The sequence below is a fragment of the Lathamus discolor genome, chromosome 19 (genome assembly GCF_037157495.1).
Source record: "Lathamus discolor isolate bLatDis1 chromosome 19, bLatDis1.hap1, whole genome shotgun sequence".
Lineage (NCBI taxonomy): Eukaryota > Metazoa > Chordata > Aves > Psittaciformes > Psittacidae > Lathamus > Lathamus discolor.
In genome coordinates, this window is record NC_088902.1 from 5,920,568 (window position 1) to 5,943,973 (window position 23,406).

The following is a 23,406-nucleotide window of genomic DNA, read 5'->3' on the forward strand; positions in this document are numbered from 1 at the left end:
TACAAATATTAGGCAGGAGAATAAAGCTCATATGAATGAGAGAACACTAACAGCAGGTTGAGGTATTGGGAAGGACATGGGGAGGACAAGAAGCAGTAGAGGAGAGGGAGACCAATTTCTGGTTTTGCCAAAGCAGATGGTGGGGCTTACAAAGAGGTGGTGGTTTGCCAGGCTTTGGGGGAGGTTTGGCTTCATGCTGTCATCCAGAATCTGATCCATTCAGGGCCTGGAAATCTGTGGAAAGCCGGATGCAGGAGCCTGATGCAGATCCCTGCTCTTTGAGCATACTCTGACCTGCCCCATTTGCAGAACATCTCTCATAGAGTATGGGCAAAAGTGGCTTTTGGAGATCAGTGAGCATCTGGAGATAAAAACAACTTAATGTAACTGCAGCTTAATGCTTGTTAGAAATGCTTTGTGAATCCATGAGGTTTAGTAAGGTTTTGGGGGTACTTCTGCACAGAGGATGCAGAATTAGTATTTCTTTTTATTTATTCTTTTTTACTGCTTCACTGAAGTTAAAGGCAGGAAGTAGCAAACCAATCTGTGGCCTGAAATATCAAGCTGCATTCAGTAGGTCTTGCCAGGAGCAGTAAGGGATGAATTGTGTTAAAGCCAAATCTGCAGAAAAAGCTTTTTATGTTCATCTCTTGATGTGAGAAGACTGGATCTTTGTTGGCGAGAGGGGAAACTGAGGCTGCCGCTGAGCCCCAGCTTGTATACACCATACTCTGTAAGTTAGCAAGGAGAAACTGCTGTGGATTCAGACTTTTTTTGTATACATCTGTTGTGGGAAGGGATTTGGTTGCTGCTTCACAGAATCCACAGCAAGCGTTCTACTCAATCTGCAGCAGTTATTGCTGGTGACTATTTGGTTTGGTTTAGGAAACATGGTGTAATGGGTGAACACTTCAAGGAGCTTCAAACGCTCTAAATATGCTTAGCAGACAGGAAAATGATTTCTGTTTTCAAAAGAAGTGGGGTTCCACACTAGTTCTTGTGTGACTGGATGATTTAAAGGAATGATGTGTTAGTGCTACATGTTCTGGTGATCTGAGGTCTGGCTGCAACCTTTCTGCTGCCTGTGTTCCCATTTGGAAGGGAGGTCCCACTCCGATGGTGCAGCCAGCTGGGGAGGAGAGCAATTGCTCTTTACATAGTAAGGAAAAGGCTGTTTGTGTGTCTGTCCACTCTCAGGTGTGTTGTTATCACATTGTGTGATTAAGAGCTAGCCGTGCAGTGTGTGGCTGAGATAGGGAACAGCAGCTCCAAGGTCTGAGCTTAAAGACAGGGAAATACTCTGCTTGTACCTTTACACTATTTTTCCCCCATAGAAAGGAGGTGCTCCTGGTTTCACATAAACCAGGCTGTGTTGAAAATCACTAGGCCTTTCACTGCTCTTGGGGCTGTGATTAATAATCTCACCCACTTTTAAACTGTCTTCTATTCCACACCCTGCTTGCAAACAGCGAAGCAGGACAGAGCTCTCTTTAATTAGGTTCTGAACTCTGGGATTGGTGAGAGTATCAGTGCCATGGGCGTTAGGTGTGCACCAGCTCTGTTCTGTGAATTGTTTTCTAAGCACTTTTTAAATCTTTCAGGAAGGCTGCAGTTATTGGCTGGGACTCTGAAGTGTTTTGGATCTTTGGGATTGTCTAATTCAGCTTTGGAACGTTTTATTTGCTTGCGTTGATGGGCACAATTCTGTGACTGGGGATGTGGCTGGGGTGGACTGGGGTTTTCTTGCCATAAGTTTGCTGTGGGACCTGCTTTGCTCACCTATTTTCCTCTTTAGAACGGACTTTTTTTTTTAGGGAGCACCCAGGGCTTGCTTGGAGTGCACAGGAAAATTGTTGTGTAGGTGGTTTTCCTTTCTGGGAAACTCCCTCGGGAGAGTTTTGTCCTGCTTCCTTCCAGACAGACTGCACAGGCTGAGGTTTCCATGCTGTGCATGCTGGTTTGCTTGGCAGTGGACAGGAGGGGCAGTGGTGCTATGGAGGGTGTGAGGAGCTGAATTCAGTGGGTGAGGAGTTGGGAGCAGATGTGAATCAGTTGAGGTGTCACAGCCTTCAAGCAAAATGCTTTGAGCACAGCACATTGGATAGAAATCTCTGCTAATGCTGAGTAAAAGTGTCCTAACTGTGTGGGCAGCGACTGATTAGTCTGATATTGGCACTATAATATAGGAGGGTGTCCAGGCTGGGGTGGATTCTTCTGGCTGTTGACTTCCCATCAGTCTTTACCCACATGCCAGGTCCTCCGGTGTCCTGGGACTTGCTCTCTTGGGAACACCAACGTGTTTGTGTCAGATGGAGGGTGAGAACACATTAGCTTAATTCTTGCTTTCCTTTGAGAATTTCCCAGCAGAGTGTTTTGAAGTGCCAAACAGGTTTGGGATATATCCATATGCTCATATTTGAAACACTGCAAGAGGGAGTTACTGTGGTCTAAGATGGGATTTTAGGAGTGGTAGGTGGGTCAGGATGTTAGATAGGTCAGCTTATGCTGAGGATGTCAGAACCAAGCCAGGCACTGCCTGGTGATGGATTCAGGATTTAAATAGCTGCAGTATCCCCATGTGTTCGGGGGCAGGAGCAGGGTGAGGAAGCAGCGCTCCTGAGCTGCTTTTCCGATTGCTAGGTTACACTCCTTCCCAGGAGCATCATTTTGCAGCTCTTAGTATTCACAAGACACACAAGATTTGTGCTTTGCCCGATCATGGGAGGAACAGTGAACTGCATCCCTGACATGCAGTTTACTTACTTTCCATGCTTTGAGCAAGACTGGCTTCAGAGCTGGCTGAAGGATCCCAAACAGCTCTAGGAAGCCTGAGGACTGAGGAGGTGGTTTATGTTCAGGGTGCCTGCAGGGGCAGTTTGAGCTCTGCACTGATGCTTTGGTTAAAATGCTGGGTGCAGGCTTGAAATCTGCATCTTGAAGACTTTAGGGCTGGCTTTGTTGGTGCTGAAATTAGCAGCTGCCTTCAGCACTTGGTGCAGGGGGTGTCTCTGTGTTTACCTTGGTGGCAGAGTGGACGCTTGTGGCGCTGGAGTGGACTGAGTGCATGTTTGTGAGAATCCCTGATGGCTTTTCAATCTATATACCCCAAGTTATTGTCCTACCATTGAGCTCTGTGTAGGAATTTCAGGACCCAAACCACAGCTATGCATGTAAACAAATATGGGATGTTTGAGCAATGAGATACTGGCATTTCCACAGCTTCATTCCGCTCTACTTTTGTCTGCAGTCCCAAAACTGAAGAAATGTCACTGCAGATATGAGTACATCCAGAGTGCTCTGTTTCAAAGGCAGGAGCTGTGCAGTGTTCAGCTGGGCACTGAATGCTCAAAAGATTTCCATAGAATCCCAGACTGGGTTGGTTTGGAAAGGACCTTGAGATCCTTCAGTCCCTACCCCCTGCCACGGGCAGGGACCCCTTCCACTGGAGCAGCTTGCTCCAAGCCCCTGTGTCCAACCTGGCCTTGAGCACTGCCAGGGATGGGGCAGCCACAGCTTCTCTGGGCACCCTGTGCCAGCGCCTCAGCACCCTCGCAGGGAAGAGCTTCTGCCTAAGAGCTCATCTCGGGTCTCCCCTGGGGCAGGTTTAAGCCATTCCCCTTGGCCTGTCCCTACAGGCCCTTGTCCAAAGCCCCTCTCCAGGTTTCCTGGAGCCCCTTCAGGCACTGGAAGACTGTTATAAGCTCTGTATTTCCCTGCACTTTGGTGGTAAATATGGCAAAGCCCGCCGGGTTTCTCGCTGGCACCCTGTGCCAGCGCCTCAGCACCCTCACAGGGAAGCGCTTCTGCCTCATATCCAACCTCAGCTTCTCCTGTTTCAGTCTGAACCCATCACCCCTTGTCCTGTCACTACAGTCCCTGATGAAGGTCCCCTGTTTTCTCTCCCCAACAGTCATTTGTGTTGTGGGGCTGTTCCAGGATGAATCACTCCGGCTGAGCTAACAGACAACTCTTGTTTCATGAGACTGCGCAGTTCCTAGATCCAGTAGGAGGGAAATGGCAGAAACCTGCAGGTGACAGCACAGAGGAGCCCGATCTCCCTTTCCTTTCTCCTTTGCCTGGGGAGCAGTTATCCTGCTGCTGCTGTCTATGTAGTAATTCAGATCTTCATATGGACTGTCTAAACAGCATGTATTGGTGGAAGTTGAGCTGCTCTACTTCATGATGTAGGTCCTACTCTGGCTGATTAAGGCTGTTTGGCAGATAGCTGAAATTTCTGAAGATGAATGTGTGAAACAGTATTTGATCTTTTCGGAGCAGCTGCACCAAAAAACAATGTTCATCCAGTAGGATTTTTATGATGCAATGCATTGTTTTAGTGAGACTGAAGGAAAAAGCAGGATGTTAAAGATGTAAATGAAAGATGTGATACAGAATATGGGTAACAAGTGCAGTTCATCTCATACCGAAAGGGAAAGCCCTCTCCCAGCTGCACTTGGACAAGGATAAGGCAAATTCCTGCAGGCTTGCAGCAGGTAACATGTGCTAATTCCTTGACTCTGTGTGAGCCCTTTGCCTTCCATGAGGAGCTTCCGCTGAGCCACATTCAGCCTGTGAATGCAGCAGGTTGTGGGGACTCAATGATGGTCCTTCTGCCTGCATAGAGGGTGTTTGACATCTGGTGGGTGCTCAGATGAGCTTTCCCTGCATATCCATGGTCTTCCAGGCTGTGCCAGCCACATTTCTGCTCTTTTCCACTTCACAGATACAGCCACAACTCAGTAACACTTTGCACGAATCGTTTCAAGGTGAAGTGTCCTCTTGAAATGAAGAAGGTGCTTTTGAATAAGAGTGATGGCCATTTCTTTGTATCACTGACACCAGGTATGAGGTCCTGTCATGCTGAGATGTCACTGTCCCAAAGAGCTCACTTTGGAGTACAGCTTAGTCATGGAAATAAATCCTATTTCACAGAAACTGGTAAAATAAGTGTTGAGGATTGGTTTGTTTCTATAGCAACAGCCTAGAGAAGCTCATCCAGCTGCTTCTGCAGAAGGGAGGAGAGCAGGAATTGAAATGTTGGTCCACCTGGGACTGTAGCTGTCAGCAAGAGGAAGGTCTTTGGTAGACTGATGAAGGGGTAAAAAGCTTAAAGGCAGAGGGCAGGAAGATGAGAGCTGTGTTTGGAGAGGAATTGCTGCTGGAGTGTGTGAATGTGCCCTCTTCCTCTATGCCAGACATGGAGAGCCTGTATTAGGTCCTCAGGACTATTTATAGCCTGTTTCCCAAAGGATCGCTTTCTGAACTTGCTTGCCACCTCACATCGGTGGGGAAATGCCCTGCTTAAAGCAAAGCAGAGCTTTGATGCTGTTCAGCACCTGAGCATTCATCATTTCTAAACCTGGATTTAAACCCTTTCTGTCCTGCAATGACTCTCCAGGGCTTACTTGAGAAAGTTCAAGGTTGATCAGGAAATCTCTCTGTGGCATGGGCTGGGAGGTGACCTTTGAAAAGTTTGGATGACTAGCTGAGCTAAATTTGCTTGATTCCCTTTAACTCAAGCTGAATCATAGAATCTCAGACTGGGTTGGGTTGAAGGGACCCTAAAGCTCCTCCAGCTCCAACCCCTGCCATGGGCAGGGACCCCTTCCACTGGAGCAGCTTGCTCCAAGCCCCTGTGTCCAACCTGGCCTTGAGCACTGCCAGGGATGGGGCAGCCACAGCTTCTCTGGGCACCCTATGCCAGCACCTCAGCACCCTCACAGGGAACAGCTTCTGCCTTAGATCCAACTTGAACTTCCCCTGTTCCAGTCTGAACCCATCACCCCTTGTCCTGTCACTGCAGTCCCTGATGAAGAGCCCCTCTCCAGCATCCTTGTAGCCCCCTTCAGACCCTGGAAGCTGCTCTGAGGTCTCCACGCAGCTTCTCTTCTCCAGGCTGAGCAGCCCCAATGTTCTCAGCCTGGTTCCATACAGGAGGTGCTCCAGCCCCTGATGGTCCTTGTGGCCTCCTCTGGCTTTGCTCCAACAGCTCCATGTCCTTCTTATGTTGGGGGCACAGGCCCTGCACTCAGTGCTGCAAGTGGGGTCTCATGAGAGCAGAGGGGCAGAATCCCCTCCTTCAACCTGCTGCTCATGCTCCTTTTGATGCAGGCCAGTTTGATGCAGCCTGATGCTCCATAGCAGTGTGTGCCAGGGCAGAGTTTGCTGTGAATGTTTGTATCCTGGAGAAAAAGCCCAGTAAAGCATCCAGACTGCTGGATAATGGGTTTGGATTTCAAACTGGTTTTATCTCTACAGTGTGAACATTTGTGTGGTGTTTTACTTTTTCTTAAACCAAGCCTTTCAGCAGACTTTAGCCCATACAAGTGTTAAGGTGGCTGTTTTCCCCCACAGTTAGTAAAGGTGAACTCCTGTCTGGGAGGCCCTGAGATGCCAAGTGCTGAAGCCATGTACATTGTTGACGATGAATCCTACCTTGCCTGACTGTACCAGTAAATGCATCTGAAACTATCAGGATGTTGATGAAGTCATAGAAGTTGCTTTTGAAATGGGAGTGTGTGTGCCCAAGGCTTGCATAAGGTTTTCCCCAGGCTCTCAGAATCTGCTGTTTAGCTTAAGGAAAGTCAGAGCTCGAGTTCATCTTGTTCAGGTTTGGTAAACCCATGTTATGCTAGTGCTCTTCCCTTGTTATTTATAGACATGGTTTCTTTTAAAGGGAAATTAAAGTTGAAAATAAACCTTTTTCCAGCTAAAAGAAAGTGTCTGTAGTGCCACATGCTAAGGACACGAGAACACAGCCCTGTCTAAAAGTGAGTGCCATAAATTTTATGTAAATGCATGATCTCATTAGATTTATATCTAATCCTATTGCCTGCTGTTTTCCAGACTCTTGGGGCAAGCCAGGCTGAAGATGTGATAGATGGTCTTTAAATTTAACCTTGAAGTGGGCTGGAAATCAGGTGATATGACTTTTGCCTCATCCTAATTAAGACACTATGAAAAATCCTTTCGAGTTTGGGATCACAGAAAATTGCCTGGGTTTAAAATGTAATATGGTTAAAGGTGCCTGATAAGGTTTGAAGTCTGTCCATGCAGGGATGCAGATGGGCTCCCAGACCCTTCCTTACTGCTCTTAATTTCAGAATCAGAGCAAACTTTTTAGGAAGCAGGAACAGGATTATGTTGAAACCTTGAATTCTGGAGACTTTAAAGCTTTGCATTCTGGTCTTGGTTCTGTTGAAGGACTGGGAAGTCCATCAGAAGATCTAAATAAGGGACCATATACTGTGTTCAGCTCTGGGCCCCTCACTACAAGAGAGACATTGAGGTGCTGGAGTGGGGCCGGAGAAGGGCAGTGGAGCTGGTGCAGGGCCTGGAGCCCAAGTGTGATGGGGAACGGCTGAGGGACCTGGGGGGCTCAGATGGAGAAGAGAAGGCTCAGGGGGAACCTGATGGCTCCCTACAAGTGCCTGACAGGAGGATGGAGCCAGGAGGGGCTGGGCTCTGCTCCCAAGGAACAAGGGATGGGACAAGAGGAAATGGCCTCAAGCTGCCCCAGGGCAGGTTTAGATGGAGCTGAGGAACAATTCCTGCCCCAGAGGGTGCTCAGGCATTGGAACAGGCTGCCCAGGGCAGGGCTGCAGGCACCGGCCCTGCAAGTGTTCACACAGTGTGGAGACAAGGCCTCAGTGCCATGGGTTAGGGGTGGCCTTGGCAGTGCTGGGGTGAGGGTTAGACTTGGTGATCTCAAAGGTCTTTTCCAAGCTGGATGACTCTGTATGTCCAGTGGACTTTTTTTCTTTTTGCTAGTAGTTCTTTGCAGTGTTTTTTCAAGCCATGATTTCTCGCTGCACAGTGCTTGATGTCACGTAAGAGTTGTTTAAATTACCTCAGTTCATCCTGAGACCCCCCATGGGTGATTTCTGGTTGTTTTAGAGTGTTTCGGTAGCTACCTTTGCATGATCTAAAGTGACTTGCATTCCTCTTGTGACACTGGGCTCTCTTTACAGCCTTGTGGAGTCTGAAGCCATATGTCTGAACTCCTGTGGCTCATCTTCATTGAGTCAGAAACAGCTGAAAACACAGAGAACTTTGCCATGCATAATTAGTGCTGGATTTGGCATTTGGAGACTTATTTCCTTTAACCTCAACAGGAATTACTTCACAGAAGGAGTGAAACAGGATGTCTTCTTGACATTCCTTTCTGCTGAGAATAAAGCCCTAAAAAGAAGAGAATTGGTTATAAAAAGCAAACTGCAGTCTTTGTGCTTGTCCAGCTTGGAGGACGTCATCCAAGCATGGTGTTGGGTGTCTGTGCTGAGGGTAGTGCTGAAACCACTCAGTGGTTGAGCTGCTGTGAGGAGTCCAGCCCTTCTTTCTTGCCAGGCCTAGAGAAGATAGCCCAAAATGCTGTAGGTTCTAAGTACAGATTCAGAATGAAGATTCTGGGGTTCTCTACAACTCACTCATGCTTCACTTATGCTTTTTGTTTTAAATTCCTCAGGAAAGTTGGGTACAATTTAATGGTCTTCAGTGCAGCTCCAAGGCAGCTATGGAGAGCTGCAAAAAGGACTTTGTGCTTTCCATCTCAAGAGCTGTCACTGTCAGTAGGTAAGCACTTGAAGCCATCTGAAATCCTTTAGGATCTTGATAGTTCTGTGGGTCTAAGTTGTCACAGCTGAGATACAGTTCTTTGCTGGGATAGAGTTGCAATGACCCTGAAATTGTTTGAAGTAATGGAGAGTTTTATCCCTGCATAAGTTTATAATTTAGGAGCCTGACTTGCATATAGATATTCCTTCTGTGTGTTAAAAATGGTAGGCTGGGAAAGGCTGTGCCGCTAGAAGCAGCTCCTGGCTGGGAGAGCTGTATTTGTCAGAGGAAAGAGAAGCCCAGAACTGTTTTTAAATGCTTTCAAATAAGTAGGCAGAAGTGCTTTAAGGGGTTTGGAGCACATTATTTCATGTTGTGTGTGTTCCCCAAAGAAAATACGTTTTTTTTTTTTTTTCCTGGTGAAGAAAGAAGCTATTTGAGGCTGGTTTGTCATCTTGGGTGAAATCAAATGTGGCAGGTGGATAAAAGCTGGAAGCTGAAAGGTGCACAGTGAAATGTGTGGGAAAGAGCTCTCTTTGCTGCCTGATCCAGTATTTATTCCATTTACTGATGCTGGAGATTTCCACAGATACCTGTCGGCTCTCTGAGGAGCTTCCTGCCCTTCTGGCCTTCCCCACAGCTCTTTGGAGGCAGTTAGCAGGGAAAGGACCTTAGTTAGCATTTAATACATATCATTTTGCTGGCTCACTTATCCACCCCTGGTTTTCAGCTCAGACCTTATCTCTGTTCTGCATAGCGTAGACAAGTAATGGCAACTTTATAGGAGCTATCTCAGGATTTGGGAATAACTTCCTGCCTCGGCAGTTCACTCTTGTGCCTGCTTTTTAACAGGCTGGGTTTCACAGATGCTTCTTGAGGAAAAGGACATCCTTTTTCATGTCCATCCAACTTTTCTTTAAGCTTTCTTAAGAACTCTTGTCTTGTCTTAAGTTGATGCTTTCTATGTTTGCTTGAGGCATACCGAGAGGGAGCGGGAGCTTATCACAGTGCTCTTTGAACAGGATGGGTGAGGTGTGTCCTTAGAATGTTCCCATCCAAGCCACTGCAGGGTCACTTTTCTGTTTCCCTTCTTACCCTTACTGTCTTTGCTCTCTTGTTTCCTTGTTACTTGCTCTTTGGGCATCCAATTAAAAAGCTCATCAAGAAAGAATTTCATCTGGAGTCAGAGCAGTGGCCTGTTTGTGTCCCGCATTGTTGCCAGTTAGTCTCTTGCTTGGCCCTGACTTTCTTTAGCCTTCAGGGACCTTCTGATTATGCCGGAGCACTGGGATTTGATACATGCTTAAATTGAGCTGTGTGGGTGAAACAGCTCTGCTGCTGATGTGGGTTGTGTTGAAGGGCAAAGTCTGCTCCAAATGCTTAAGTGGAAGCTTTGTCCTGGCTCTTAATTCTCCAGTCTTGTGTTTTGTTCCTTGAGGGCCTCTTCTCCCATCCCATTGCATTTGGTCTTCAATATCAGAGCAACTAATTTCCTTTTTACTGAAGCTGAATGTTGTCTTGATGTACAGGGATTGGCACCCTGTGGGTCCCTGCTGAAGGCATGTGGGGTCTCTCCCTGCATGTGTACTCCCCATCTGTCTCAACAATTAAGCACTTCAATGCCAGTGTAAATTAAAAGCCTTCATGTCGCTGATCTTCGCAATGTCACAAGGGAAATGGCATGTTCTCATTTCTTTCAGTCTCCCTAAGGCAAAAGTGCACTCCAGCTGCAGTTATTGATACAAAATAATTGCATTTGCTTTTTAATTGATGGAGGGAAGAGCTGATTCAGTCTCTGGATCTTTGTTTCTCTGGCTCTGCTTTACTTGGCCTATTTCCCTGTTTCTCATCTATGCCAGGTCAGACACAAGCGTCGCTCTTCAGTGTTTTGGGCATCAGTTCTAGGCAGCAGCCTTGCTGAAAAGGAAGAGCTGGCTTGCTGTGGGAGTGAGTGGGTTGATGTAGTTCCATGATGACCTGGGGCGGAGATGGCTTTGCTTGGGCTGGAGGGCACGGTGGCCAAGTGGAGCATCTGAGCTTGGCTCTCATGGGCCAGAGTGGGGAGAGGACAAGTCTGTTTGGCACTGAGGGATGGTGGAAAACATGGAGGTGTATTTAGTTTCTCTGTATAGAATGTATCTAAGACTTAGCCACCTTTCCTTTATGCTTCCAGGTGCAAGGTTCCCAAATTCCCACTGAGATCGTGTTGGATCAGATCACCCTGGGTGCTAGGAGAAAAAATAGTAACTTTGACTTGTTCTGATCCTGTTGATTTCATCTTACAATGAATATGTAGCTGTCCTGCAGTGTAGACAGCTAGCAGAGAGTGACACATTATCTGCCATCCCAAAACACATAATTGGTCCATCAGTTCCCCCCATACAGGACTAATGACAGGCCATGGGAATGAAGTGCACCCTGCCACAATGGTTTTCTGCACAACTTCCTTTTGGCAACACTTTCACTGCAAACTCAGACCTTTTGTGTGTCTGTCAAAAGGGAGCAGCGCAGATGGACATGTACAGTTCAAGCCACGTTGCTCTGTTTCTGTTGGTTGGTTGTCATGTCTCTTGGGATGCTGTAGCTTGTTAAATCATCTCACAAAGGAGAAAAGGGGGAGGGAAAATCCAGTGTTGCCAGCTGCAGCTTGGTGGGGTTTTGATTAGGAATTTGTGGTTGCCCAGGCAGCTTGCTGCCATTTCTCTGGAAGCTCTGGACGGAGGGAAGGCAATGGGAAGGTCTTGTACCTTTCTAAGGAATTGTGCTTCAGCACAGCCCAGCTAGATGTGCCCTGCTAATTGTCTCTGCATCTAATTACTTACCTGTTAATACTGCATTTTCTTCCACTTAGTTGCATCTTCTCCATTACTGTGGCAACAGCAGAGCTCAGCTTCAAATGAAGAGTGAGGAATGCTTATGGTAGCAGCGCTGCTGGTTCCAGTTTGCAATTCCATGAAATTGTCAATTCCAGGCTCTTGTATCTGACCTTCATAATGCTGCTCAGTTTATTGAGTTTCTGCAGGAATGTTCTGCTTGCTCCTGTTCCTCAAAATCCCTTCTAGTCAGGTGCAAAGGAAGAACGCACCACAAGCCTGGTATTTGGTAAACCTCCTTGAGCTCTGTGGGCATTTTCTGAGCAAATCTCTATACTTTCTTAGAGCTCAGTTTCCTGACCAAGGCAGCTTTTTCGACTTCAGGGCTTCATATAAAAATCCCACATCTGTGTGCTGCATGCTCAGGGTTTGCTCCCTGCTACATACAGGCACTCTGGTTTGAGAATACTGTTGTTAACGTAGTAGTAGAGACTGTGTCCTGCTTTCAGTTATGTGTGTTAGAAGCTAAATTCAAACTCTCTTTTTAAATGACTCCAGTGGGCATTTTCCTTCACTTTCCGTCTGAAATCTCCTTGCCTCTTCTGAGTTTTGCCTTCAGTTGAGCTAAGTGGCAAAGTCATCAGGCAGGGTAACATTTGTGACCTGAAAACGTGAAGGACCTGTGGCTGATGCAATTTTGATGTTACCTTCCTGTTATCCCTTCTCTTCCCCTGGGAACAGGCTGCCCTTGGACATGCTTGGAGAATGCAGTGCTCCTGACACTGTACACATCAGAAACGAGAGCTCCTGGCTGCTCTCCCATGGAAGACACTGGTTGGCTTTCCCTGCCTTGATGACTGAAGCTTTTTGCACTTCTTCCAGAACAGCTTTGCTCAGATCTGGCCCCTGTAGTCAATGCCAGCATGTAGAGCCTGTGTTGTATGTGAACTCTGCTCTGTTGCATGTAATCAGCTGGAAATGCTCCTGTAATGGGAGCAGATTGCAGAGTTGAGTGTCTGTAATGCTTTTAAAAATAAAGGGCAGCGTATGCGCTCAAACCAGACCTGGTTTTTTCCTCTCCTGCAGCTATTTATTTTGCCTCCTGCTTGGAGGGATTCTTTGATGTAACATAACACACGCGCCTGACCCTTCCTTTCTGCCTCTCGTTTCATAATGCAGGTGACAGAGCCCACTGTCACCCCCCACCAGACATTAAAGAAATGCATTTCCACTGCCAGGAGCTATCTGTGATGCTAGGGCTGCCCTCTTCCTAGTGGGGAATTTTAGCTTGGATGGATGCTTTTCTATTAGCAATGCCACCCGTGTCTTGTTCCTTTATAGTGTGAGCCTGCAAGCCCAGAGGTTAAATGTGTGGTTGTCATAGTTCTTGTGCCAACCTGAAACAATCTCCTGAAATGAGGAGCAGGAGTTGGTAGGCTGGCTCTGAGAGAGAGAAATGAGCTTATCTTTTGCCTCTTATGGGTCCTGATCTGGTCCTTCATGGGGTTGCTGTCACTTTGAAAACTCATGCAGGTTTCTTGCTGCCTGCTCTTCACTACTCACTGTATCTGAAGAGCCAGTGGTTCTTCTCTGTTCATGAAGAGAAGGAACAGTCTAGCCATTAGAGGATAAGTTGCTGCATGGTGTTGCTCCACTGGTTGAACTGCTGGCTTTTTCACAGTATGCTGCTAACCTTACACTGGCTGTTCGTGTTGGGCAATGAGTCTGGAGCTGTCAGCAATCTTTGTTCACAACTATTGCTTCACACTGAAAATGAGCTGGCAAAGTGGAAACATTTGAGGGCTGGGAACTTGATCTTGTACTGTGCAGAGGGCCAGGCACAGTCTGACTGCTGCTGTGTGACAGCAAGTGGACTGAAGCTGAGCATTTTCACCCAAATCCCGTATCAGTAGCTCTGCCTTCACTCCTGGGTATCTTGAGAGCAAGCCTCTGATAGCCTGAGCTCCAGCAGCTCTGGAACTGGGTTGTGGTGTTGTGCAGTGTCAGCTGGGTTGTTTTCACATGTCCTGCCCTTATTAAGGTCCCTGCTTTTTCCCATGCATCCCCATCGTGTACTTGAACTTGTGATCCTGTGACTTTTTTTTGCTTTGTTAGCCTGTCTTTGGCTCTAGTTTATCTGGTGGGATGTAGGGAAGGGGTTTGGCTTTGTCCTCTCAATGTTCAGCTCTGCCTCTTGTGCTGCACACATGCAAAGTTGGTGTTGCCAAATAATTGCTAAGTGCTAAAGAATAAGCTCTGAGGCTTTCAAGACAGAATGGCCTGAAACTTCTCATTCTGGTCCTGGTGCTGTGGAAGGAAGCGAAGGTGAAACGGCCAAAGGTTTGTCTTGCTGCTCAGACTTTACATGGCATCAGTGTACCCCGTAGCTGCTTTTTCAGTTGTGCTCACCATCAGCTTTGTCTTGCAGGTATTAACACATAACTTCCGTGTGTATTTCATTTAGTGTAATAGGATTAAGTCTTTTAATGTCTGTCTTGTATATTTGGTCTCACAGTTTAACATATTAGTAGTAGTGTGGAAAGTACTACAGGGAATGTGAGCCTTAAATGTGATGTTAGCCCTATCTGTAGATCAGTAGTCCTGTAATTCCCACAGGTGGAAGCACGTGCCTTTACCCTTCTGCATTGAAAATAGCATCTTCTGCAGTGAGTTAGATGTGACGTGGGATTTCATTGTGGTGGTGGGCATTGAAGAGTCACTTGTTTTACTTGGAGGAAAAGAAACCCAGGAGAATTTTGGGGGGAGGGGAGAAAATGCTTTTGAGGCTCCCCTCCAAGATGTTGGATGCCATTAGCAAGTTGATGGGTAGGATGTGTGTAGTGGTTTGGGGTGCAGATACCAGTTGAATAGGAGCACAAACACCTTCTTGCTTGTGCAATCACTGAAGTCGTCTCTGGAGAGTAAAGGGAAAAGAACCAAGTGGGGCAGTGGCCAAAATCCTGTTACAGCCTCAGTGCAGATGAACGCTCCATATGTGTTTGGAATGGAATGTCCATGCTCCTTGAGGACTCGGTGATCACCCTGATGCTGTTGTTCCTGATGGGTGCATGTGGAGGTGGTTTGTTTCCACTGTTGTGTTTGTCAAAGACACATTCCCACCATCACCCCTTCCAAACACATGGCTTCTCCTCTCTTGGGAAACTTCAGCACTGCATCTCACGGTTGGGAGCTGGGTGAAGGAAGTGATGTGCTTTCTCATGTCCCAGACCTACTTCTTAATGGCCAACCTTTGAAAGAAAAGGAACCCAGGGGCTTGTAGGAGTTCAAAAAGTCACTATTAAAAGCTCACCTCAATTTTACTTTGTAACATTACAGAGCTCTGCTGTAGCTTCTCTTTCCAGCCATGCTCTTTCCTACCAGAGAACCAGCTGAGGTGGGAGATTTGCTCTCCTTCTCTCTCAACTTGGCTTCTGTAACTAACTATGAATCATGTTTGATGTGATGATGAAGTTTTAGTCTCGCTCTTACTTAACTGTCCCTCTTCAAAACTGGGGTGCCAGGAAAGTTTCGGTGCTGTTTTTCATTAAAAGTTGCAGATGTGTAGTTAAGATTTGCTTAAAGCTGAAGCTGTCAAATACTTCTTCACTAAGATCTTGATCTAAAATCACTGGAACAAAGTCCACTGGGAAGTGCAAGTTGATACTGCAGCTACTAGATGAGATGTATGTGCCCCCTGCCATGCAGAGGTGTTGTGTGCAAACAGACCTAGATGTGAGAATTAAAGGGAGTTTTGTGGGTACAGCTGTTGAAAACAGTTATTACTCCCATAAAACTTCCTTGATACACAAATGCAGCTACAAAATAAATTCTTCCTATGAACATGTCCATAAATCTGAAGTTGCTCTTAGGTGAAGTCACTACCTGCTGAAGGAGAACGTTTAATGCTGCAGCATAATGCTGTCAGCAGACTTCCACTGAGTTTAGCTGTCAGGATTTGTTAGGTATCTATGCAAAGGAATACAAGCACTGGAAAGTTCTTACTTTTCATGTGCTTGAAAGGAATTTTCTGGAAAGAGCTGCCTGCAATTAGAGTGGGAAAAGCACCTCCAGCAGGCACTGAATTAGCGCTGCAGTGTGTATTCTGCATGTCTTTACCTGTTAGCTCTACTTGGAAACGCAGTTGTCGTTTCTTGATAGACTGAGTGCCTGACAGCTCTGGCTGGTGCAAGCTGTGAGGAAAGAAGGTATCTTTTGACAGTGTGGAAGAATGGAGACAGTGAGATCTCGTATCACTGACTTGTGAATCTCTGAAAACAGCTTTGTGTAGTGCTGGCACAACATTGATCACCGTCTCCATAGCTGTGAGATGAAGACTTCAGCTGATAACTGGAGTTATCCCACATGGATGGTGTCTTGCTTGCAGAGCTGTGTCCGTGCCGCTCCTGTTGCAGTATGTTCTGTCAGGTCAGGAGTGATGCTCACCAGTTGTCTATGTCTTGGTTCAGCAGTTCAAGTGGCTGCATGTTTAATGCATGTGCCCCTTACCTTTGACTTTAACCTATGCCCTGTGTCTCAAGTATCCACATTTCCTGGAATGGTGTGTCCAAATCCCAGGAGGATCAATCTGTCTGCTCTGGCGGTTTTGTTCTTTTCATGTTTGAAAACTGGATGCGTTGCACAGATGTTTGTGATCCCAATGCTCTTTCCTTATAGGTGTTGCTTTCCTGCTCTTGTGTGTTCATTGCAAGGGAAATTGCTGCTTTGCAGCCCGGAACTAACAGCATCTCAGTGGTGATTTTTCACATACCACAGGCTCTTTCCGGAAGGAGAAGTGTAAAGCAGTATGTAACTCCGTGCTGGTGCTGTAACAGCAGGGCTGTGCTGTACTTTCCAGTGTGTTAACCCTTGTATGTGGGGTCAGTGGTCTCCCATTTCCTCTAATTTCAGACTTTTAAGCACAGCAGTGAGGACATGGTAAATTCCAGCAGCAGGAGACATAGGCAGAAACACCTCATAGTCAGCTTACAATGATGTTACTCAGCATTGCACCTTTTGCCCTGTAAATCCAGATGTGCTCTTTCATTTACTCCTAATCATTCAAGCTTATATTCATTTTGAAATCAAGATCTATCCAGGTAACTTACTGTTTGCATGAAGGATCTTTCCAGTCTTCCCCCGATAGCTCTGGCAATACATTGCTCTAACTTCCTTGCTCCTTTCAGTGTGAAAAGCTGGTTGAGAGCTTCAGCTCTTCTGAGGCCTTGTGGGCTGTATGATCTATGGATAGATACATCCTTGCTGACAGTTGTTCTTGCATGTGTTTTTGCCAAGTCTAGAGGCACTTAAGAAGCACATGTATTAGCTCAGATCATTCAGCTTCTTCCCTTTCATTTAATCCTCTGAAGTTGCATTTTAGCCTTGTCAGTCAAGAAGAAAACTTTGCTGTGAATTATTGCAAAAAAGAGAGAGAAAAATCAAACCCAACAACTGAACTCCAACAACAAATCAAACCAAACCAATCTGTACCTCTCCCCTTTGGCCCCATGGCTCTTAACAGTGCTCTTCTGCATCAGGTAGAATGTAATGTCTGTGTCAGGTTGTAAAATGCTTGGCAACATCATCATGTTTGAAGTGCTGAATGTGAATGACTGTATTTTTCCAATAGCAAAATGGAGGCAGCAATGTTGGAGAATTTTATATACAGTAAATGCTTCCTGCCTAGGACTGGAATGTGAAGTGAGACTTCTGCATGCATTTAAAATGCCTGCATTCCCTGCAGAGCATTATGTCATTAGCCTCCATATTAAATGGCCACCCACATTTTCTATAGTACGTCTGAGTTTGGTTTTGTGACTGATAATGGCAATGCCAAACTCTTCAATGTTGTGTTTCTAGAGCTGCAGTTACATGAAAACACTAACAAAGGCAGAAAGGACTTTTTTGTGTTCTGTTCTGCAATGAGCTGGAAGTGGTGGTCAGAATGAAGCTCCTGTTGAGCTTAGGTGCTCTCTGAACTCTTCAGGCCCTGAGCAGAACAGACCAGGCAGATACACAGATTGTATGTTCCGTGGTTTGTTGTGTGGGAAACACTTGTGTTTGAAGGGAATGTGCTGAACAGAGAGGAAGGGAGGATGTGAAAGGCGTAAGAGGATGATGGTGAGGACAAGCATATAGGAAGAGAGCAGCCAAGGGGTTTGGGTGGGAGCAGTCATCCCAACTGACTGCTTTTTTTCCTTAATATATATAGCAAAGAAAAGTCTGGACAGAAGTTCAGTGTAGAAGCCATGTATCATCTGTCACCACTTTGGCTTCCTTTGCAGCCTCTCCGCTAGCTGGAATCTAACCGGGTTGCTCTCCACGTTCTTTACTGAAGCCTGCCAAAAGGGGCTGAGAAAGTACTGCTTGGGATGTAGCCTCGTTCTCCCTTGCCCCAGGAATCCTCTGCTTTAATCTGCTCCAGCCTTGCATCAGCAGTTTATTTTTGGAAAGGCTGTTGTATTATCTTGTAGTTGAGGCACGCAAGGAGAGGGGTCACAGCTCTGTTGTGAGCCCTACTCCATACACCAGACCCCTTCCCATCAGTGAGATGGGTGTAGTGCTCCTTTTCTCCCTCTGCAGAAGAATTTAAGCACACTTTGTAAACCTAAAGCCTTGCACAAAGCCTGTGAGTTGTTTGCATTACCAGTCTATAAGCAGGAAATACCAAAAAGGGGTTGTGTTCCTTACAGGGATCTAACAGTTGTATGGATATTAATAGCTGAGATGTGTGTATTGACTTGTGATGTCCTCCGGGCAATGGACTAGGAGTTAATCTGCCTCCAGCCTCCACTGCCCTTATGACGCTTTGTCTCTAAGGCATTGAACTAAAGCTACAAACATCTGGGACAAGTTCTCAGCTACTTTAAACTTCCTTTGTGACCCTGGGCCAAGCCACTCACGTATTCTGGGTTCTGGTTTCTGAACCAGGGATGGCACTAGTTTTGTGCTTTGTGTCTTTAGTGTTGGGTGTGTAAATACAAAGGGTAGCAATGGCCTCTGCTGTCTGCTCTGCACAGGTAAGAGTACTGGTCCCTGAGGTCTTGGCGTGCTTCTGTAATCCATGCAAGTGAGACTATAAATTAGCTTTAAAGACTTGAAAGCACTGAGTTGTTCTTTCAGTGGCTTGGCCTTTGCTCTAACCCACTGCTTCAGATGATTCTGTGAGTAAAGTTACTACAGTCAGGAAGAAATAAATGGAAAAGCAAGAGGACAAATATGGTCTTGTTTAAAGGAAATGCTGGGTTTTATCGTGACCTAAAGCAATGTGCTTTATTCAGCAGTTTTTACAAACAGGAAGCTTTATTTAAAAAGCTCCAGCACTTGCTGAATCATGGAGCAAGAGAAAGCTGAGAGGAGAATTAGCTTAAACGGAGCAGATTTTGTAATTTTCAGAGCTTTTCGTACATCCTTAATGTTATGTCTCAGTTGCCTCAAACAGATAAATCATGGACATGGTTAGAATACTGCCGTGGTGGAGTAAAAGGGAGATGAAATCAGGTAATCATTTGAGGAGTTTGCTTTCATAACAGAGACTGCTAATGTGAAAACACCCCCCCTCCCCCCCAACCCCCTTGATGTGATGGGGTGGTAGTGGAATTGGCTCCAGCTCTTCCCTGAGCTTTACTGGAGACTTGTATTTACAGCATTCTTCTGGGATCTGTTGTTCTGTTTAATCACAAACAGCCCCAAAATCATGCTGTACATAGATAGTACTTGGCTTTGTACTCTGCTTCTCTCAGTTCTGTATTTGATGGGAAAACTGAGGTCTGGAAGTAGAGCTTTCCCCAGGGCTATGTAGCACAGCAGGGAGTAAAGCCCTTGTGATTCTAGAGTCATCATCTATGCCCTGGCTTGCCAGGCTCGACAAATATCACACAGTGATCTGGTGTTAGGGTTTCCTGGCATTTTGTTCTGTCTTGTCTATTTTTGCTGAAGGCAGAGTTCGTAGTGCCCTGTTCTGAATTACTTCCCCTCTGCCTTGTAAAATCAGGGCAGCAGGTCTGTAAGCAGGTATTGTTAACATGAACTGATTCAGGCTTTGCCACTGCATGATCTCACAGCACCATAAATAAGTGCTCATCTCTTTCTCATTTAATTTCTCATCTGTAAGCCATTGGAGTTAATATATTCTAGGTGGAGATGCAGCCACTGGCCTTGATGTGAGCATCTGTGCCTTAGCAGGAGGTTAGTGGCTTGAAGGGGAAACCCCTCTAAAGGGGATGGAGCCTGCCCAGCTGCTGCAGATGCCTCATTTCCCTGCAGGATTTCTGTGTCTCTATAAAAGCAGCTTGCTTGATTCTTAATGTAGCATTTTTATTGTTCTCCGTGTTGTGAAATGTGCTCACACTGAGACTCTTCATCAGGGGCTGTAGCGATAGGACAGGGGGTGATGGGTTTCAACTTAAACAAGGGAGATTCAGGTTGGAGATAAGGCAGAAGCTCTTCCCTGTGAGGGTGCTGAGGCGCTGGCACAGGGTGCCCAGAGAAGCTGTGGCTGCCCCATCCCTGGCAGTGCTCAAGGCCAGGTTGGACACAGGGGCTTGGAGCAAGCTGCTCCAGTGGAAGGGGTCCCTGCCCGTGGCAGGGGTTGGAGCTGGAGGAGCTTTTTAAGGTCCTTTCCAGCCCAAAGCAGTCTGGTTTGTGTTGCACACTGTTCCCGTAAGAGCTCCCAAAGTGGGGCTGGATGAACAGGGCTTCATGTACCCATGAGCCTGACATCTCAAAGTCTTGCTGAATTGCTCCTGTTGACATAAACCTCTCTAAATTTCTTTGTCTGGCCTGAAAGACCTGACAGACCCCTTCCAAAAATGTCATTTGAATCCCAGAGTTCTCGCCTCCTTCCCAGAGTGATCTGAGGGGGCTTTCCTAATAATACCTCAGATTAGAGCCTGGGCTTTGTTTCCAGTAGTTCTGCCACAGTTCCTACAGAGATGTCATTGAAATCAAATGCACCACACACTGCAAACAGTGCTGTGAGGGACCTGCTGGGTCTTTCAGAAGGGACATTCCAGTGTTTTTCCAACTCCTAGTTTCTGCAGACCATAGCAGAGTTATTTTCTGGTGCTTGATCTAAGTTGGGATCTTCCTTGTCTGTCACTTTAGTGCTGTGCATTGCATAAATAAAATTGGGATGGAAGCTTTGGCTTCTGTTAACTCAGGAGGTGGTGGCCTTCCTGGCAGAGCTGGGGAGGAAGAGGAGGGAAGAGACTGACATACTTCAGCGCAGCCCTCATCTAAATATAAATAGTTCTCTCCTTGGATCCGTTCAGTCTGAACTTCTGGGTCATTTGACCTTTCTTTGATAAAAGCTTTCTTTATTTGCAAGACTAAAAGGGCAGAGGGGAGGGAAGGACACAGCAGATTATGTTTTAGTTAATATCTTAAAATCCTGCCTGTCGGTTTCCGCAGTGCCCGGCGCTTGCTGTGGAACCAGTTCCATCCTGGCTCCAATTTCTCTCCTCCGAGTGCCTTGAGTGAACTTTGCTTTTACTCTAAAGCATTAACCTGAAAATTTCTCAGGAAGTTTATGGAAGCGTGTTCTTTATGGAATTGTGCTTTCCCATAGAGAGACTGATGGGGACGGATACCCTGTGCTCCAGTCCCCAGCCCTGCTGCCGGAGCAAATGGCTTGGTTTATGCCCATTGTGCCACTAACTTGGGTTTTCCTTCATAACTTCAGCTGAAAGAAATACTTGCATTAAATGCTGCAGGTTTTTCATACGTGCACCCTGAAGCTTTTTGAGCTCAGCATCAAAACACAGCTCTGTTTAGGATGTAAAACCACTGAACTCTGGCTTTGGTCTCAGGTTAGCAGCCTGTGCAAGGGGATGTGCAGGTGCAGCATTTAGAACTGCTCAGACTACACGCAAGTCTTTCTGGCACTAGTTTTAACCATTAATCACCACTTTAAATCCAGCAATAAATTATTTGGGCGACCACACTGCGTGAACCCACTGCCAAGAATAAACCAGGGCCTGAGAATTACTCAGATCCCCTTCATACCTCAGGACTGTTGCTGCTGGATGGGGAAGGGCTCCTCCTGGACTCAGTCTGATTGTTTTTTGTGGTGCATATCTTTTGGATGTAGTTGAAGCCATCATCCTGCAGATGATGTTAGTAGCAGTTGAAATGCATCGCATGCATGTGTTGGTTTGCTGTTTGCTTCTGAAGTGAGTGGTGGTGTATGGGAATGCTGCTGGATAAGCAGCCTGATCTGTTGCAAATTGGATTTTGTGGCTCACTTGCCTGTCCTCTTGGATAAAGTTTTCCCTCAGCTGCCTCTCCTCTAGTGGAGCTTGTGTCTGTCTCAGGCCTGCAAAGCCTTTTATAATGCTCTGCTGGATCAAGAGTTACTCAGGAGGGGTTGAGACTTTCCATTTCAGAGTGTGCTTGTGAATCCCACCTGAAACATGCTTAGTTTACTCCTCAATTTCCACTTGGTCTGCATGAGATTCCCTTTGGTTTGGTGCTTTTCCTGCTGCTTCTGCACGCTGTGGTGTAGTGTTTTTTCTGGTTGGGAGTCCTCTAGTTAATGACTGTTAGGAAACCTGGTTACTGCTTGGGCTGCCTTTGTATCCTACAATGAGTCGTAGCAGTTACATGCTGGGAAGGAAATGAAATTGTCAGGAAAGGCCTAATTCATAAAGAGCAACAGTTGACTTTATTTTAAACCAATTAAATGTGGGATTAGAGAATGCTGATAAGTTCTACCCCTAGTTAAAGAAAACAGTGCAGGCAAATGTACTGTATTAGCACAAGCATGATTGTCCAGGCTTATAATAAATCCTGTATAATTCCTGCCAGTATTAACATGGGCCAGCATACAGGGAAGGTGGGTTGACAGAGGGGTGAATGGTTTCAATTTGCTTATAAGAACATCTTGATGTGTGTTCACGTGCCCTTTCTGGGAGAGGGTGGTAGCACTGTGAGGAGTGGTAGCAGAAGCCCACATCCTTTAACAGCAAGCTCAAGAGCAGTGCCAGCTCCTTACATGTGTTTCTCCACTGGTTTAAATAGAACATCTTGCAGGGGTTAGAGGGAAGATTAATGCTCTACGGGGTTAATCCCTAAATCCTTGGTGTTCAACTTCTGAACAAGGGAGGGAAGTGAACAATATCCTTGAACCTCAGAGACCACCTACTCTTTCATATCCACTGCAGCAGCTGTCAGATGGAAGTGATTTTTGGACAGTAAGAAGTCTGCAGGGAATCACACTGGTGACCCAGAGCAGGCTCTGTACCCCTAAGTCTTAGACTTCCACTCCTAGTGACTCCTGCCATGGAGGGAAGAGGGTTTCCCAGACCCATGAGTTCTTCAGAGGGGTGTGAATTAGCAGTGGGTTGATGGTTTACTGTCTCTTGTGGTTAAATTTAATAGACACATGCTCCTCTGAAGGGGCTTTTTGGCAAGCACATATATGGCTGAAAGACGGTCTAGTAGCAGGAGAACATCCCTGATTTAAAACCAGGATGGTCTGAAGAAGCACAGAGTGGTGAATTCCTGTACCAGTTGTGTGCTTTGTGCCACTAACCCTTCTGCTTGGCTCAGTGCTCTCTGCGGTCTGTACTCTGTATAACTGCTCTTAACCACAGCTGTCCAGCCCCTCGTTTGCTTCCAGATAACCAGCTTGGTGTGAAAACTCTGCTCAAATTTGTCCTTGCCAGCTGTCCATCCGTTTGGTGTATGCCTAAGTGTTCCCTGTACGTTTTCTGTCTTGCAGCATCTGGAGAGGGCCAAATGTGAACTGCGTTGACAGTACTGGATACACTCCACTGCACCATGCTGCTTTGAATGGTCATAAGTGAGTCATCTTATAATGCCTTTGATTTAGGGGATACTATGTGCTTTACAAGCTATGGTTTCTGTGTAATTCATTCACCTAATGAATGTAATTCATTCTAATGCTGTTCCCACTAAAAATGTGGCAGTGGTGCAGCACTACACCATCTTGAGGACAAGAAGTGAAGAACATCAGTGCAGTGAAGCTGTAGAGGCATTGCCTGCTGCATGCACATTTAAGAGATCGTACATCTCTTAAAAT

The 23,406-nt window shown here is 46.2% G+C and overlaps 1 protein-coding gene and 1 long non-coding RNA gene across 8 annotated transcripts in view; both read left to right on the forward strand.

Annotated features, from left to right (window-relative positions):
• The window catches only part of ANKS1A (ankyrin repeat and sterile alpha motif domain containing 1A), a 119,888-nt gene that overhangs the window by 5,997 nt on the left and 90,485 nt on the right, over positions 1-23,406 (forward strand). For all 7 annotated transcript variants that reach the window (XM_065698615.1, XM_065698616.1, XM_065698618.1 and 4 more), the window contains exon 2: positions 23,086-23,166. In XM_065698615.1, the coding sequence (XP_065554687.1) occupies positions 23,086-23,166 (81 nt within the window). The remainder of the gene's footprint in view (positions 1-23,085; positions 23,167-23,406) is intronic.
• Positions 7,678-12,429, forward strand: LOC136023777 (uncharacterized). The gene is made up of 2 exons (XR_010616699.1): positions 7,678-8,571; positions 12,108-12,429. It is a non-coding gene; the product is annotated as an uncharacterized LOC136023777 (long non-coding RNA).